Raw genomic sequence first — 17845 nt, forward strand, 5'->3', positions numbered from 1 at the left:
CAGAATTCGACGCTGATCAAAAACTTATTTTTTTTTTCCTTACTCCTCTTGGGAGCATAGGGTTTCCACTAGACATCTCCATCTTGTTCTATTTTGGGCTATTTGCTTGACTTGACTCCATGTTAGACCTGCGTTTTCTAATTCTGATTTTACAGATCTACGCCAGGTGTTTCTGGGGCGTCCAGGTCTTCTTGAACCCTGCGGGTTCCACTCTAAGCTCATTTTAGCGATATTATTGGCGGGTTTTCTTAGAGTGTGCCCAATCCATTTCCACTTTCTTCTTCTTATTTGCCTTCCGATAGTTTCTTCGCCTGTTATTATCCAGAGGTCTTTGTTGCTTATCTGTCTTGGCTAGAATATGCGGCATATTATTCTGAGGCATCTATTGATGAATACTTGCAACTTTTGACTGGTAGATTTTGATGTTAGCCAAAAACATATACTTCAGGCTATATCTCGTACCATTATTTCTTAGCGTTACAAACGTTGAGGCAAATTAAGTATACCCTTCGAACATACGTTCGTACGGGTAAAATGAAGTAAAAAATGCAGATAATATGAAGACCTGTATTTAGTCTAATTTTTCTGTATCAATTTAGATGCATTTTGCCCAGTCTTTGCAAAAAATGTCAATATCTTATCAAAGTAATAATTGTAAATATTAAATGGTCCTCGTAAGCGATTCTCTATTTGTTTCATATAGAATAGATGATAGTAAAGTGATTCAAAATAATAGCAGGCAATCTTTAAAAAATATCGCAGGTACAATTTATCGTCTTATTTCTAAAAATTTCCTGCTGGGTATGTAAATATTTTTAACTTAAAGTTATTACGTCTGCATGGGGATTTTTCATAATTAATTATTATATATGTGCATACATAGACATCAATATAATTATCGCTTATTACGAGTATAAGCAAAAAGTACTACGTAACAGGAGACTGTGTGCGTAATATACAATTGTGTACAGAGAGTGACCTAGTTAATAATATTGGCGTCAATCGTTTCAATAAGAAAACAAAAAATATACATAGTATATATTTCTACTTTTCCAACTATTTCGTTCACATTTTCCTTTTTCATGCATCTTTTAGCAACACAAGTAAATCACCTCTATACTAAATAAAAGAAAATAATGTAAAATTTTTATTTGAAGCTTTTACGTTATCGTCAAGTTTTTTTTTGTACTAGAGAAGCATAACATATTTTGCCGTTCCGCTGTTATACTAGGTTAGCAACGAAAATCGTCTGCGGTAGCCGTTCACCGTTTTATGTTTTTACAATTATGAATTCCGAATTTTGTGAGAAGTTCGTGAGTTAGTTGTGATAGCAAACAGAACTTAAATATAATATTTCAAAAAATGTCTGATATTCCCAAAAAGTTAATAAGTTCATTGTTGTAACATCTCCAATTTCAATATTAAATATTCAAACACAGATCGACAGATCGAGATCTCGCTAAAAATAGTTTATTTACGCTTCTTTATAACATGGAAATGTACGTTTCCACCGAAACTCCCATATTACACGCAATGCAAGGTTGGTAAAAACAGGCGCTCGATATACGACATCTCCGATATATTTTGCAGTGTTAATATCAAGTATATATACTAACAAGTAATTCGACTCGTTCCATTCCGTTAGTTTTCATTTGCATCTTGCTTCCAAATTCTTAAAATATTCCATTTTTTTTGTAGAAATAGATGGTAATAAGAGTTGTGTAGGCAAGAAAGGAACAAAATATTGTAAACAAACGAGTGTATCAAAAACATTGAACTAAAATAAAATTAAATTAAGTAAAAATTTTGTTATTTTTATTTTGATAATAACAAAATTTATTTTTCATTTTATAAAACTTAGGTAAAAAATTCGAATGTATGAAAGCAAAAGAGTTTGAAATTTCATGTATGAATGTACACATGCATGTACCTGGTACAGTAGATACACAGTATCAGGTAGTGACATAGAAATAAAGTAATTTATAAAGAAAAAAAGGTACTGATTACTTTATGAAATATAATTATTACCGGGAAATATATTATTCATGGCAAATATGTTCTAAATTTATTAAGATTGAAATAAAAATAAAAAATTTAAAGATAATTTATTTATTTTATTTATTAATTGCAAATGCCTAACACTAAATATTTAAAATATTTTCAAAAGTACATATTTACCTCTTCACATCTTTTGGCAACAAATGAAATTTTCGTGTCGGCTTTTTTTCATCCCAAACACTTCAAATAATGTTTACCCATTTATAAAAAAAATATTTTTTTCACAACTATTTAAATTTCTTTTTACTATTGTACGTCTTTTAAAATTTATTTTTATTATTTGTAAAAATTATATTATAAATTATAATAATTTTTTTAAAGACTTTTTTCTTCTTCGCTTTTATAATACAATACACATTTTTTGCCACCTTGTACTGGAATGAATTACAGAAATTATTGTGTCGCTTTTAAAATTCTTAATATTTTTCCCTATACTTTATATAGGAACAAATAATAAAGTGTCGCCTTTCAAAATTACATTATGAAAAAACAGGTTGACATCTATTGCGTACTCTTTCCCTCTCCCAAAAATTCTTATGTGTATAAAAATGAAAATAAGAAAGTATACTGCTTAACTCTTTTAACTAAGGGAATTTTTTGTATACAAATATTGGTGAGTGATTGCATTAGTGTGATGTAAACGGAGAGTCGAACTACTTGTTAGTAGATATACTTTGGTTAATATTACGAAATTTTTTACGCCATTTTGGATAAATTTTATTCAGTAAATTTTAATATACATATGTATGTATGTAGGTACAGCAAGCTACGAAATGTGAATACAAAACGAAAATTAAAACAAAAAGTATTAATTTAGATTTTTTTGTATTTATAAAAATTTTTGAAATTCATAAAACCTGTTAACACACATTTTATAATTTGTAATTTGAAAATAATTCGTATAGGTAAGCACTTTTCAAATTTTCAAAATTCTTATACAAATGGTTGTACCGTCGTTGATATATTATACATATATTATAATATTTATAACATATTAGTATATTCTATCGTCTCAAAAAACAAAAAAATAACAAAAACGATAACGATACGCTATTTGGATATTGTATATCGCGTATCGGATTCGCTCGTTAATAAGGCCTTTATTTTATTCAAAATGATTCAAATTGATAAAGGCTTTTATTTTATTCAAAATGAATTATGAAATAACGCGATTAAGTATGTGTGTACATACATATATAATAGTTCATACATGTCTCTTTATTTCTACAAGTAATTTTAAGTCCCTCTATTCCATGATACGAGTATTTTACAAATAAAGTAAAAAACAGTATGAAGGTTTCTTCTGTTTTATATAAATTAGTTTTTTTATCAAGAATATTTTTGTGTCAATCTATATTTCTTCATTAAAATAATTGAATTATTAAAATTCTATGTGAAATTAATTTGCACGTATTATGCAATTGTCATCATATCTTTATTATTTGTTTGATTACGGTATGAATCGTATTACAGTTTTGGGTAATAATATTAAATTAACGAAGGAAAGAAATACTAAAAGTAAGATTATATATGTATGTAAATGTAGGATCATCGTATGACATATGCATATGTCTTAAATACTTAAAACTTATATGATTTTTGTCATCAAAAAAAAATTTAAAATGTGTTGTATACATAACAATTTTTACACAATTGCTCTAAGTACAAATAGAGCACGCTTGGTTGCAATTTTTAGAGATATAAAATATCTTAAAGTATATTAAAATTTTGTAAAGAGGTGTATCGATACACCGACTAACGGATGGATTGCAAGTAATGGACACTTTTTTTACAAAATTAGTAACTCTATTTCTTCGAGAATTGCCAGATTGAAATTAAAAGATTATTTATTTTTATTTATTTATTCATTTCTTTAAAAAAAAGTTTTGTTTGAGTAGAGTAACAACGTAATTATATAATTCAAAAAAACATAATTCAACAATGTATTCGGGTATAAATATAAAACAATTCAAGTAAAAAAATAAAAACCAATTAAAAATAAAAGATAAAAGTTATGGGTATAATCGGAAAGTAATCGATGCAGCATCGATGTGTAATCATGTAAAAATCACGTACGAAAATGCATCAATACAGTAATACTTTTTTCAGGTTTGGTGTCCAAAAATGTCGAAAATATGCATCGTATGCGCATCATATTAAATCAGCTATGCATAAATTTTTTTTTCGATTTTGTATTGATGTAAGGTTTTTTAATGGAAGCTCAGAAGCAAATAATTTATTATTTTAACTCAATAAGTAACAAAGTTGTATTTTATAGTTGTATTTGAATTAATCGTGTGATTAAAAATTCTGTGTATTAAGATGGAAAATATTTTTCTAGATATGACTGTATAATTTATTCGTTTTTGAGTTATCGTCCGATCGCACGATAACTTAAAAACAAATAATGCAATCGGCACCAGACTTTCACAAGTTCTTTCTTTTGTGCCAACGACGGCTGCTATTGTATTTAGACCAATTCGGACAACGGGTTCGGGTAGCTACCATGCCACACAAGATAAAGAGATTTTTTTAAATATTTCAAAAAGCAATAGAGATATTAATATCAAATTTTGCAAAGATATGTCCAATTACAATTCAGATATGTACTGAATTTTTAGTGGAATGGCTGTACTAGTTCGGGTAGCTGCCATACAACTCCGAAAGTTAATTTTAAATATTTGCAAAATTAATAAAGGTAGATTCATGAAAATCGGCAGTCGTTTGTCCAATTTTAGCTCAGATATATTTTTGAAGTTTTGGTTGGATTGCTCGACAGACTCGGGTAGCTGCCATACATCCCCGAAAGTTAATTTTAAATATTTGGAAAAATTTTGGTAGAATTGCTTGACAGGTTCAGGGGGCTGCCATACAACTCCGAAAGCTAATTTTAAATATTTGGATAAATATTAAAGCTAGATTCATGAAACTCGGCAGTCGTGTGCCTAATTTCAAGCCAGATATATTTCTGAAATTTTGGTGGAATTGCTTGACAGGTTCAGGTGGCTGCCACACAACTCCGAAGGTTAATTTTAAATATTATTAAAGTTAGATTCATGAAACTCGGCTGTCTTGTGCCCTTTCATAGGTCAGACATCATATTCGTGAAGTTTCTATCGAGTGGTTTCGCAGGTTCAAGTAATTGCCATTTAGCAATCAAATTTATTTCTAAGTATTTCAAAAACAAATTTTTGAACTCAGATTGTCAAAGGGCAAGGTATTATTCAGTCGAAATGTTTTTACCTGTTATAGTTTAATTTTGAATTTTTTGTAGCTCATGCAAATTATTCTTGTATATGTTTCCCCATACAATTATACCATATACAAATCTATGAGCTATGACATATACTGAAGAAGGCAGGTTTGTTTTAGTTGTTCTGGTATTCTATAACCTATTCTTCTGAATATTCGCGCTATTCCTCTCAATTTTACAATTTGAACACTAATTTACTCAAAAAATTCTCCTATGGTTGATAATTTTTCCGAAATCTACAATTTTTTTTAAAACCAGCTTTGATAAAGTGCGTATGTAGCGCACGAAATATATAAGCTAAAATAAAAAGTATTTTATTTCGAATAAAAGCGAGTTTTCTTTTTATACACCTAAAAAAAACTAATTTGCTCTTTCCAATCAAGGTTAGAGTCTATAATTATATGCCCAAGTATTTATAGCTATCTGCTCTTTGTATGTTCTCATTGTTATGTTGACTTAAACCAAATGTATTTTGTTTTTTGTTGCTCATTTAAACCAAATGTATTTTCTGCATATATATGATTGCTAAATCATCCGCATATTGGAACGCTTTACTTTGTAGCTCAAGTTAAATAAAACTATTTACAAAACAATTAAAAAGTGTCGAGCATAAGCAGCTACCTTGTATGATACCAAAATAAATGTTCTAAACTTTACTGGCATACTCCCTATGCATGCATACTACCTATATTACTTCGTAACTATATTTACTTACTAATAATATTTTACAAGTGTTCAGTCAACTTTTTCACATATGTTTCCACTATTTTGCTAAACAGTGTACACATTTACATTACTCTGTAGTTGTTCACGATCCTATAATCACCATTTTTATATAAATTAATTACTTTGTTTATCTTAAAGGATTTAGCATTTCACATTCATTAAAAGCAGCGTTAATTAGTTGCCATTTTCACAATAATCATTTTTACAATATTTTACTATTTCAGTACTAACTTCATCAATAATACCTGTAGATTTAGTGTTAGACAAAGCTTCAATCAGTTTCCTTGTACCATTTATATATACATACATAAATATTTTAAAAGTCGATTATATTGGTTGGGTTTTTTTTGTAAGTATATGTCAAATAAAAAGTAAGCCAACAAAGTTTCATGATTTTCTACAAAATAAGCATGCTTTATAAATGAACAATTGAAAAATGTAAAAAAAAAGTTTAAAAATGGACTCTTACTATAAACAAAAAATTTTAAAAAATATACTTTTTTTTTTTCCTTCTTCGTTCCTAGGAGGAGTATACGACTATAGTGCATGATATCATGCACTAGTTTCATAGCGTCATAGAGTTAACTAGGTAGGTGAGTAGCCTGCCGTAGGAAAAAAAATATACTTTAATATAAGAATATCATCTATTTTAATAGCTAAAACAAATTATATATGCAACTGTGTTAACTTTGTTCCGTTTTAAAATTGAGTTAATAAATTAAATATAAACTAATTTTGCTAAGTAAAATTTAATTTATAGCAACACGTCGGGAAGGAGGAATTGCTATTACTACAAAAGTTTATGGTAAATAAACTTTTGCCAATTCTTAGGCGATAATGTTTTATAAATTTAAATAATCATAAAATATTAGAATAAGAGCCAGAATGAAATAATTTTACTTTACTTTTGCTACACATATCTTAATAATAGAATAAAACATGAAGTAAAACCTTCAAGTAAAAATGATAATATTGAAATTTTTTTTACAAAATATGTTCATTTCGAAGGACACTATAAGATATTGTGATATTTCAATAACGTACACATATAATTTTATCTCATAAAATAAAAACTTTTCTCATTTGTTTTTTTTTTCTGCAAGACGAACCAATTTTTACTTATTCTAATTAATAAATTAAAAAAATTTGCAAAGTTTTTGTTGCAAAAGGCAAAAAACTAATGAACTATACTAATACATAAAGTAGTGCCAGTTTTAGTGAATAAGGTCCCAGATGTGAAATTTATTTCAAATAGATATGTACATATATTACAGATATTTCAAATAAATAAATGTTTCAAAATACTTCTACTGAAATATAAATAAAATAAATACGTCCCTGTTACGAGTTCGAACAATGCTCAGTTCGTAGAAAAAGACAACTGGCTTCAATGATTTTTCAAGATGCTGCTTTCTTTCATTTTTCTAATTTATTGCCTGAATTTTGATTTTAATGAAATAAATTTATACATAATATATGTATGTACAAATATGAAAATTTAGACACAAACTGATTTGAAACTTAAAAAACTAAGGCATATATGTCCATGTTTATGCCATGGGCCTAAAATCTATTGTAGGGAAAAAAAAAACTAAAGTATTTGATGCGCATGAATAATTTCACTTTCTTTTCTTTCTCATAATAAAAGCTTTATTATTTATGCAAAAGCTTTCTCGATGAGGAATAAAAAAAATTCGCCTCAGAATTTTTACCACAAAAACATATTATTTCATATTTGTATTTTTTTTTTTGTTTATAAACTTTCCTACATACCGTCATATTACGAATATATGGATTTATTATTATTATGCATCATATTAGCATTCAAACAAATATGTTTATATATATGTAGTATGCTAATATACATATATGTATATTTTTAAACAGACAATAAGATTCTTTTTTTTAAATACTGCGTAGGGAAGACTGTGCTGTACATATAAATAAGAATGTGTTAATTTTGGATTTTTTCCTTTATTTGTATATATCATTCTAATATTTTAATTTTTCGTTTATTCGTAGCCATGAAGTTAAACTCTTTTGAGATTAATACAAATAATTAACATATAAAAAATTATTAATTATTATATTTTTCGAAAATAATTTGAAAGTTATTGAAAATAAGGAATTTTTATTATACATTTTAGTAAGAATTGACGTCATTTTTGAAAAATTTCAAGTATCTTTTAGAGAAACATCCAAAATTTATTTTAATTCGTCAACGCCTTTTAATCAAACTTAAAAGACAGTTTTTAGCACTTTTCCAAAAAAATTCAGGAAAAAGGTGCTTATTAGTTTCACTCTGTCCGTCCGTCCATTCGTCTGGTTGTCCAAGGACATGTTTACAAAACTTCTATATTCTTGAAAGTAGAAAACTGAAATTTCATAAGTACATAGATTTTTACTGGAAACTTATTTCCGTAGAAGAATATTTTCACCTCTTATCTCTTCCCCTCTGAAAGTAATAGCTCCCTAAGTCCTAAACATTACATTTTCTAAATAATTATTGTAACAAAACTATAAATATTTTTTAAATTCTGCAATCGCGGAAAAGGAGTGGCTGACTTCTTCTACTGCGGTATACCTTTTGAACTTATCTGAAATCCGATTTCCCAAAACTTTTGATATCGTTCTTTCTAGATGTCAGTTTTTAAGAGTCTGTAATTTCAGCAGATCGTAGATATTAGTAAATAGTTTATTTCGTTAAAAGAAAATTTTTTTCCACCTTATAATCATCTTCTTAACTAAAAGCTAAAGGTGATAAAAACTTTATATTCTTATAAATTATAAATTTTAAATATTATTACATATGCTAAATTTCCCCTAAATTTATGTAAAATTATATGAGAACAAAACTATTTCCGTAGATTCTTTTTACAACAAATCATGTTTTGATATTACAGCGTTGCTACAAGTTTTATTGATTTTGAGAAGGCATTTGATTCAGCATGGCTTCAAGGATTTATGTACAAAATGTTTAGGTATCAGTATCCTTTCCATCTGATACTTTTTATTAACGACATGATACATGACAGGTGTTTTAAAGTTTCTTATCGGAATATCTACTCCAACATATTTTCGGTGGTTAACGGTTCCCAACACGATACGGTTAATTCACCTATATTTACCTATAATATATATAATTCACCTGGATTCCCTAAGTAAAGGGTTAGAGCCAAATCGCAGTATAGCTTTTGCAAACGATCTTACGCTTTACTCCGCAAATGATGATGTAAAAATTGCTCAGTATTTATTACAAAAACAATTTGGCAGGGTTGTCTTTCAAAGAATTGGAAGTTGAAAATTAATTATAGAATTTTGTTTTCTTTTTAACTAGGTTTAGTATAGTACATAACTAAGTTAAGATTTTATTTTAATATAAAAATTTTTTACTTAAATTGGTTTTTTTTCTGCCACAAATCTTTTTCCAATATTATAAAATTTAATTATAATTTATACTAATAACACAAGTGTATAAAATTAGATTAAAAAGAATATAACAAGCGATTTGGCAGTATATTAATTTTAATTAAAGTTTGAGTGGTACAACTGATGCAGCAATGAATATTGATACTTATATTATAAATAGAATTCATTTAGTTTTGTTTGGAATATATCGTAATATAAATTTAATTTTGGCATAATAAATAGAACATGAAAAAAAAATTCTTTTTAATACCTAAACATTTATCGCTTTCAACGAGAATGCATTTTTCCCTGGTTGAATTTTAATTAATAGAATTTAAGGATTATATAATTAATAGAATATAATTAATAGAAATTAAGGAAAATTTTCTGTTTTCAATTATATTGAAAAACTTTTCAGAGAAATCTCCAATCTTCGAAAGTTTTTTATTCTTAACCAAAACGGTAATTTTTTTGCCAATTCATAAGAATAATCGTGTAACTTACAAAAAGGTGAAAAATATAAATTACATAAATGTTTGTTTTACTAAAATTATTTGTTCATTTTTAAACTTATGCTTATGCTCATAAACGTATAATTAAACGCGCCTTAAAGTGTATAATTCTAATTGATAGCGCGCTTCTTTTAAAAAGAAACACTCAAAGTAAATTTTGACAATGAAAAACAAAATATTCAATGCTAAATTAAAACAAAGGAAAAAGAAACCATTCTCAAATATATGATTAATTTTTACATTACTGTTTAATTTTTTTTTAAGTTCCCAATCCTTTATGACCTAATAGTGAATTCAATGACAAGTTGTTCTATTTCATTCTTTCTAAAAGAGTTAATTAAAAACTATACTTTGGAATAAAATTAAAAGTCCATAAAAAGGACGTGGCACTCCTTTTGAAACAGTCATTTTTTATTATTTTTATATTTTAACAACATTAACAAATTCAAAGGAGATCTAAAAACAGATTCCCAATAGAATGTCCACAAAATTATTAATATTGTATGGTAAAAAGGAATAGCAGCAATGTCATTAAATTTGATTCCACTCCAATTAATTAAAAAAATTTAGAATATTTTCATTAGATATGTATAAACGTAGAAATTCTCATTTTACAAAATTAACGAAAGTTGTATAATAAATGCCTTTTACAAACGCAACAATTTGCTTTTGGACATGTAAACTAATGTATTTTAACTTTCGTCTTCTAATGTATTTTAAATTTCTTTATATCTATACACAAACCATCATTCATCATCGTTATCATTATCATGAACTTTTTAAATTCAATTTTACGCATATTCAATGACATATTTTAAACACATTTTTATAATATTTAAGTTGTACCAAAGACATTATAATTAATTTTCAAAGTCTTTGGTTATATGCGATTTTTACCTACATCAATACTTATATCTTTCTTTGATTCTACATATTTTGGAAATTTAATCCAACTTAAATAGACTCAAACTTTAGGTTTTGATTACTTCCATGCTCAGAATCAATTAGTTAAAATTTAATAATCTCATTTCAAATTAAATTATTTATGAACACTAGGCCATATGTATGGATTTTGATACGTAAGAATGGGATCTTTTAATAATCATTGGCAAATACCAAGTATTAATTTTTAAATGAACAAAAAATTTTTTTTGATGTATATTTTTTGCTATTCATGAAATAGCAAAATAGTAAATAATTGTCTTTGATTAGATATCATTCTTAATTATTGATGTACAACAGAAACCAATAAAACATTTTTTTTTAAGTTTGTACACCAAATTAAAATGAAACATTTCAAAATTAGTTTATTAAACAAATGAAAAAAATTTTTATAAAAACGTTTTAAAATTAAAAAGTTATACAATATAGTTTGTTTTATATTGTGTTTAAAATCGAATAACAAGCTGTTATCTTACCAATATTCTTCCAGTAGTTGTTTGACCTGATATAAGTTCACCAGCCCAATCTTTTGCTTCTGTCATAAAAGTTCCTTCGAACTCTTGTTTGTTTCGTGAGGCCTTTTGTTCCTTCTGTTTTGGATCGTTTGGAGATAATTCTGGTTCCTTCCGGCAGCACATAAATGCAAAAAATCTCCATAGCAGTACAACCAATAATCCAGCCAAAAAGGTGAAAATGCTGGATAATAAAAAACACCACCATTTTCGTATTTTAAGACAATCGTCGTCTTCATATGGTGAATCGGTTGATTCTGCTGATACTGCTTCAACTCCGGTTTCGTCACACCCCGACATCCCCTATTTTAAATAAATAAAATTGAATTGAATTATATATCGACATAGCCTGCAGTGTAAATATGTAATTTACTCAAATAAGTAATTAATAGTTTTTATAATAAATAACCAATAATTTTTATTCAATTTCGTATGGAATTTGTCTAAAACTTTAAATTTAATAACTTTTTCTACTTAAAAAAAATATTGTTAATATTAATATAACAGTGTTTATTAATTATAATACTCTTTATTGAAAAAATATCCAGAGCGCTAGTATATATTCTATGAAAACTTGTATTTAATCATTCTACGTTACTTTGCAAACTATTTTTCAACAGGTTAATTAGAATAACATAACGTGTCAGAATTACATATATATTTATTTTCTTTTATGCATAGATTTAATTTATACAAAAATATTATTGTAAATACTTTGCAGTAAGTTAAGTGCGATGAATTTGATATATACCTTAACTTAGTAAGGTTCACCGTAATGCTTTCAAAATACAAATTGCTTTTTAAAACTTAGTAAAAAATAAATAAAATACAAGTTGAAAGTATGTAATTAATTTTTTTGCTTTAGTTTCTGCAATTAATTTGGAAAAAAGATTATTTATATTTATTAATTTAAATTTTAAAAGCGCAAATGTTTTTAATGTTCAAATTTCAATAACACATACGAAAAATTTTATATTTGAAAAATATTTCTTCATCAATTTCTGTACATTTATTTATTTGAGACGATTTTTTATTTTTATTTATTATTGTTTAATTTTATTTATTATTTCGAATCTATAGTCCTTTTATTTTTGAAAATATTTAACTATCTGCACAAAATAGATATTAAATACTTCAGCTTTTAACGAGAGTTGTTTTTTTAATATTTCTGTGTTGATTATAATTTTTATTGCAATAAATAAAAACAGAAAATTTTTTTATTTTTTTGCTGTTAAAAACGAACACAAAACTTTTCCTTTTTTTTGACTAAAATTCATTAACATCTCTCTCACTTATATTTTTTAAATAACCTTGTCCCATCTTATGCAACTCACATAAATTAAGAACCTGAATAAAATTCGTACCGAAACGCTGCAAAAATCGAAATAATTTTTTTATATTTTCCACTCTTATTTTCTTTATTAAATATTTTTCTTTTTTTAAAATACACGCTTAAAATTTTTTTGGCTTGCTGACACTACTGGAAACATGCAATTTCTTTCACGATCGACGTGTGTACAATGGAATATATAACGAAACTTTTAAAAGTAATATTGTCCCTTTTATATTTATAACAAATATTTAAAAAAAACTATAAAAAGAAAAAAAGAATGAGAATGAGATGAAATAAAATTTTATGAATATTATAAAAATACATTGTTCATAAGAATATGTATACTTATATTATATTAATGATATTGAATATGTATAACGCGAATAAATCACCCATATTGAGAGAGCAGTTTGATGATGACATCACAATATAATTCGCTATTTCGACGGAAGTATGAAAGAAAAATATGAAAATTTTATAGAACAAAAAAAAATACACTCTGTGGTTAATTTATAAGTATTCATTGTAACATAAATTATTATAGAATTCTTATTTTTGCATGTATAAATTTGTACGCAAGTTATACACTATGTTGGAGACTCGATGGACAAAAACGCTAGGTGACATTGTGGATCCACTTTTTTGAGTTATGAGGCCTCAAAGTTGGAATTTCTGAAAACCGTATCAACTCGGTAACAAATAATAACTCGGAAAATAGGACGGGTAAAGTCACCTTTGTATACTAATGAGAAGTTGCACATTGATATTGAATAACTCTGCGTAATAAAGCTTCAAAAATTTTATTTTTGTTTTAAAAATACATTGTTTTAGATATATGTTTAATGTTTTGACCCCAGGTTTTGGCGTGATAGACAATATTATTTCTGAGATTTTTGCAACGGTACGTCAAATCAAAATCAAGGTCAAAATACAAAACCACACTTCCTGTAAAAGAAAACGTTAGGTTAGTGAGTTGTGATATGAATAAATGACGATTTAAGGAAAATTTATTGGAAAAATTTTCAAAAATTTTGATATTTCACTTAATGTTTTTGAAACTAAAATATTTTTCGACACGACTGATACACTTTTAGAATAAGAACTTTATGACATTCAAAATGAATGTACAAAGTTGATTATTTTGTTGAGCATACAAAGTTATTTATAAAAATAATTTAATGTTAGTGGAATGTTTAATTAACAATAAGATATATAATTATTATAAATTGGCATACATATACCTCACATATAGAATTTAATTCTTAATTGAACACATACAGTAATTGAATCTAATTTCTTAATAATTCGAAAGTACAATCGCTCTCAAATAATGAAGTATTGAATTAAAAACTTTACTAATAAACGAGGAATTTCTTATACCAGTTTTTTTTCCTTTCTCTTTTATTAATTTTGAAACAAAAAGTCACAATAAAGCGGTGAGTGAATGTTTATCTTTTAGATTTTATGTTTTTCAAATGAAAAACTTACAAAATCCTTAATAAAAAAAAATTATTAATAGGTTTAAAAATACTTAATATTGGTGATATGCTGCATATTTTATAATAATATGCTCGCTACTTAAACGACATATAACTTAATTTCTTTACCAATGAATATCAAGACTTAGACTTTTTTAGTCTAGTATAATAAAAATGTATTATTTTAAAAAATGTATTATTTTAAAAATGTTTTCTTAAAATATAGTATTTTAAGAAATTTTCTTCACTAATTTTTTTTAACTTTGCACACTTCCAGTTTGATATTTATTATAAATATAATAAGTAGTACAATTAAAAGATTAATTTTAATTCAAAAAAGAAGTTTTTATTAATCTAATGTATACGCGCTGTTAGGACAATGCCATATGTAAAGTACACAAACAGACAAAATTTGTAAATTGATGACTTTTATTATACACTAGTACTATCAACTTACAGGCGCCGTTAGTGTTTTAAATAAATACCTTACCTAGTCAATAGTATAATACAGATCTTACCTAGTACACGCAGCAATACCGAGGCACTCCAGGGCTGCCAACATTCACTTTGTGGGAAAATTCATCGAAATATAGCATTTAATTTTAAAAAAACTATTTTTATATTTACAATAATTAATTATTTTATTTTTTGGTAATTATTTTCACTATATATAAATGACACAACTTTTTAATAAATTGATATTCAATACTTGAATATTTTTAAGAATGGATTTTATAACGACAATTTTATATTCTCAACTATAGGAATATGTATTTTGCTTCGATGAATTTTAAAAATTTTTGTTTATGTTTTTTTAACTTTAATGCTTGTGCGTTTTTCTTGAGTAATTTAATTTGCAATGATTTTACATATTTTTCCTAATTTATATATTCTAAATTTATTTGATAATTTATATTTTCATTACATTAATATTATTTATTTTAAAAAATAAAACTATACAGTTGTATATTGCAATTTTAAAAGTAACGAACACTTGATTTAGTTATTTTTATTTCATTATTTTACTTTGTAGTACTTTACACAAAAGCGATTGCAGGGTTGAACATATTTGATGTAATTTTTAGTTTTCTAATAGAAATTAATATTTTACTCCTTTGTTTTCAATTTCGTTGATTTTTGCTAAATAAAATATATTTTACGGTACATATTAATAAAAGTAATTATTTAATCTATATTTTTTAATGTTTTAATATATTTCTTATTATATACCATCAATATATAATCAATATTTATATATCATTCACTTACACATTTTTTGGTATATAATACTTATTTTAAACTATAAATAAGTAGTTAGTTTAAAGTTTTACATAATAATGCGGAACTTGTTTCATGTAAGTAATAAATGAAATGTTTTTGTACGCACAAAAATCTATTTTCATGCGTTCCTAGAATTTTTTATTATTATTATTACTCAGTCTGATCGCAAGGATATCAGAATACCGTTCAAAGGAAGTACAACGCAGAAAAGTTGAACTATGCGTATATTGTTATTTTTATGTTTGTGGGAAAACATTTGAAATTAATATATTTATTTTTATAATTTATAAATTAAAAACGTAAGGTAATTAAAATTCCATATTGCGTGTGATTTAAGCTATTTTACGTTAGTTATTTTAAATAGTGGCAAATGAAAAAACAAAATAAGTATTTTGTACGTAAATTTATAAAAACAAAAATTGTCTTCCTTATCCAACAATCTTAATTATTCTTTATTAGCGAAAATCTGTATTGTGAATTCCAATTCAAACTTCGCTTTGTGTTACGTTGTGTTGTGTTATTTAAATATTTATATAAAATTATTAATTAACTTCATTGAATTATTTCTGTCATATAAATATAATTCTCAAATCCAAATTTAATTTAAACTATTCTAAAATTACTGAGTAGAGTTACATACACGAACATGCGTTTTAAATATAAATGTATTTTAATTTAAAATTAAATTTAAATATAAATGTACATGTGTATGCTACTTTTTAGGTACATATATCTGTATGTATGTATTTAGATATATAAAATAAATAAAACTCTTTATTTTGGAACTAAAGTTGCATTTTCGCAATTGTAAATTACATATTTTAAAATTACGTTAAATGCTAATTTTATTTCTACTTGTTTTTGCAAGTTTGATCAACTGTCAACTCTTTGCAAAGATAATAGAAATAATTGTTCGCAGAATATAATGAGTTGAAACCTATGTTTGGTTTGAAAAAATATTGAAATATGTACATGCGTACATATATTTAAATCTGATGGCTTAAAACACAACAGCTTAGTTTATTTAGACAAAAAAAATAAAGCACGCGAATGTAGGAATAAGAAAATTTTGGAAATCTCCCTATTTTCTGTGTTTTAATTTACTTTATTTAAATAATTCATACATATATACATATATATATATTATATTGTTATCTTATATATATTATTCGTTATCTTATATATATATATATATATACATATATTTATATGCATACATAGGTAAATACATATATGTAGATGCAGACACATAGTGAAACATTTAAATACTATGAAAACACATATTTTTATTAAAACTTTAATTAAAATGTTATCGATTGGTTTCCTATAAAAAACCTTTATTTTTTTTTAAAACATCGTATTTTGAAAATTTGCCATGCTGAATTTTAAAATTTAAAGTTTTGAAAAAAAATTTAATTTTGTTAGAAAATATATGAGATATCATATCGCCCGCTAAGAAAGAAAGCTTTCGCAAAAAATAAAAATACGCAAGAAATACTCGTAGAAGTATTTTAAGAAATAATGTAAGAGTAGAAAAAGGAAAACAAAATGTTGTAGAACAACATTGGGAGTTCAAAAACTAAACATAATCAACACGAAAGCAGAAAAACATGATTAAATCCCGAAGTTATAAAATTAAAAGATAACAATGTATGTACATACATTATGTAGTTTTTGGTCAAAATTCTGTTGTAAACAAAAACTATATTTTCTCACAATAAGCTTTTTTATCTTTTTGTAAATCAAAAAATGAGCTTCTAGAAAAAGGAAAATGAAAAAGCTAAAAAACTATTTTCATGTATACATGTATGTTTCATTGGTTTTTTATTCTTTTTTGTTTTTAATTATTGAGTTTATATTTATCAACAATTTTTTTTTAAATTTATTTTTCACGCAAATAATTTTATAAATTTTTATAATCCGCTCAGCTCATTCTTGCCTAAAAAAATGTTATGAATAATTTAGAAATAATTTAAAGATATTTTAAAATTAAAATAAATTATTTTTTTTAATATACATATGTATTTGTGTACATATGTGTATTTGTGTATTTATACAGATAATTCATATATTCTTCGGTATATAATATATGTACATATATTAATTCACAAATACAACTGCACAAGAAAAATTATAATTTTTTATCCTAGGATTTTAAGAATTTTTTTCTTTACACAATGGCCTGAAATAGAAAGCACTGGCCTAGTTTCGATTTTTTCACTATGTTATATCTACTCACATGTGTACATACATACATACATACATTTATATATGTACAATTTGTGTAAATGAAAATTATTTCAGTATAATTTTTTTTAAGTTATATTTAAAAAAATTTTAAT

General features: G+C 25.4%; 1 protein-coding gene across 37 annotated transcripts in view; it reads right to left on the reverse strand.

The window, feature by feature from the left end:
• The window catches only part of LOC129611797 (calcium-activated potassium channel slowpoke), a 123670-nt gene that overhangs the window by 105440 nt on the left and 385 nt on the right, over positions 1-17845 (reverse strand). For 36 of the 37 annotated variants that reach the window (XM_055525131.1, XM_055525119.1, XM_055525109.1 and 33 more), the window contains exons 2-3: positions 14741-15362; positions 11376-11714 (exon numbers count right to left, since the gene is read on the reverse strand). In XM_055525131.1, the coding sequence (XP_055381106.1) occupies positions 11376-11711 (336 nt within the window). In that variant the 5' untranslated portion in view covers positions 11712-11714; positions 14741-15362. Of the gene's footprint in view, positions 1-11375; positions 11715-14740; positions 15363-17742; positions 17760-17845 lie in introns of those variants that run through there. The other variant, XM_055525111.1, reaches the window with a different exon arrangement.

This window comes from Condylostylus longicornis, unplaced genomic scaffold (assembly GCF_029603195.1).
Source record: "Condylostylus longicornis isolate FDR11 unplaced genomic scaffold, ASM2960319v2 ptg000055l, whole genome shotgun sequence".
Classification (NCBI taxonomy): domain Eukaryota; kingdom Metazoa; phylum Arthropoda; class Insecta; order Diptera; family Dolichopodidae; genus Condylostylus; species Condylostylus longicornis.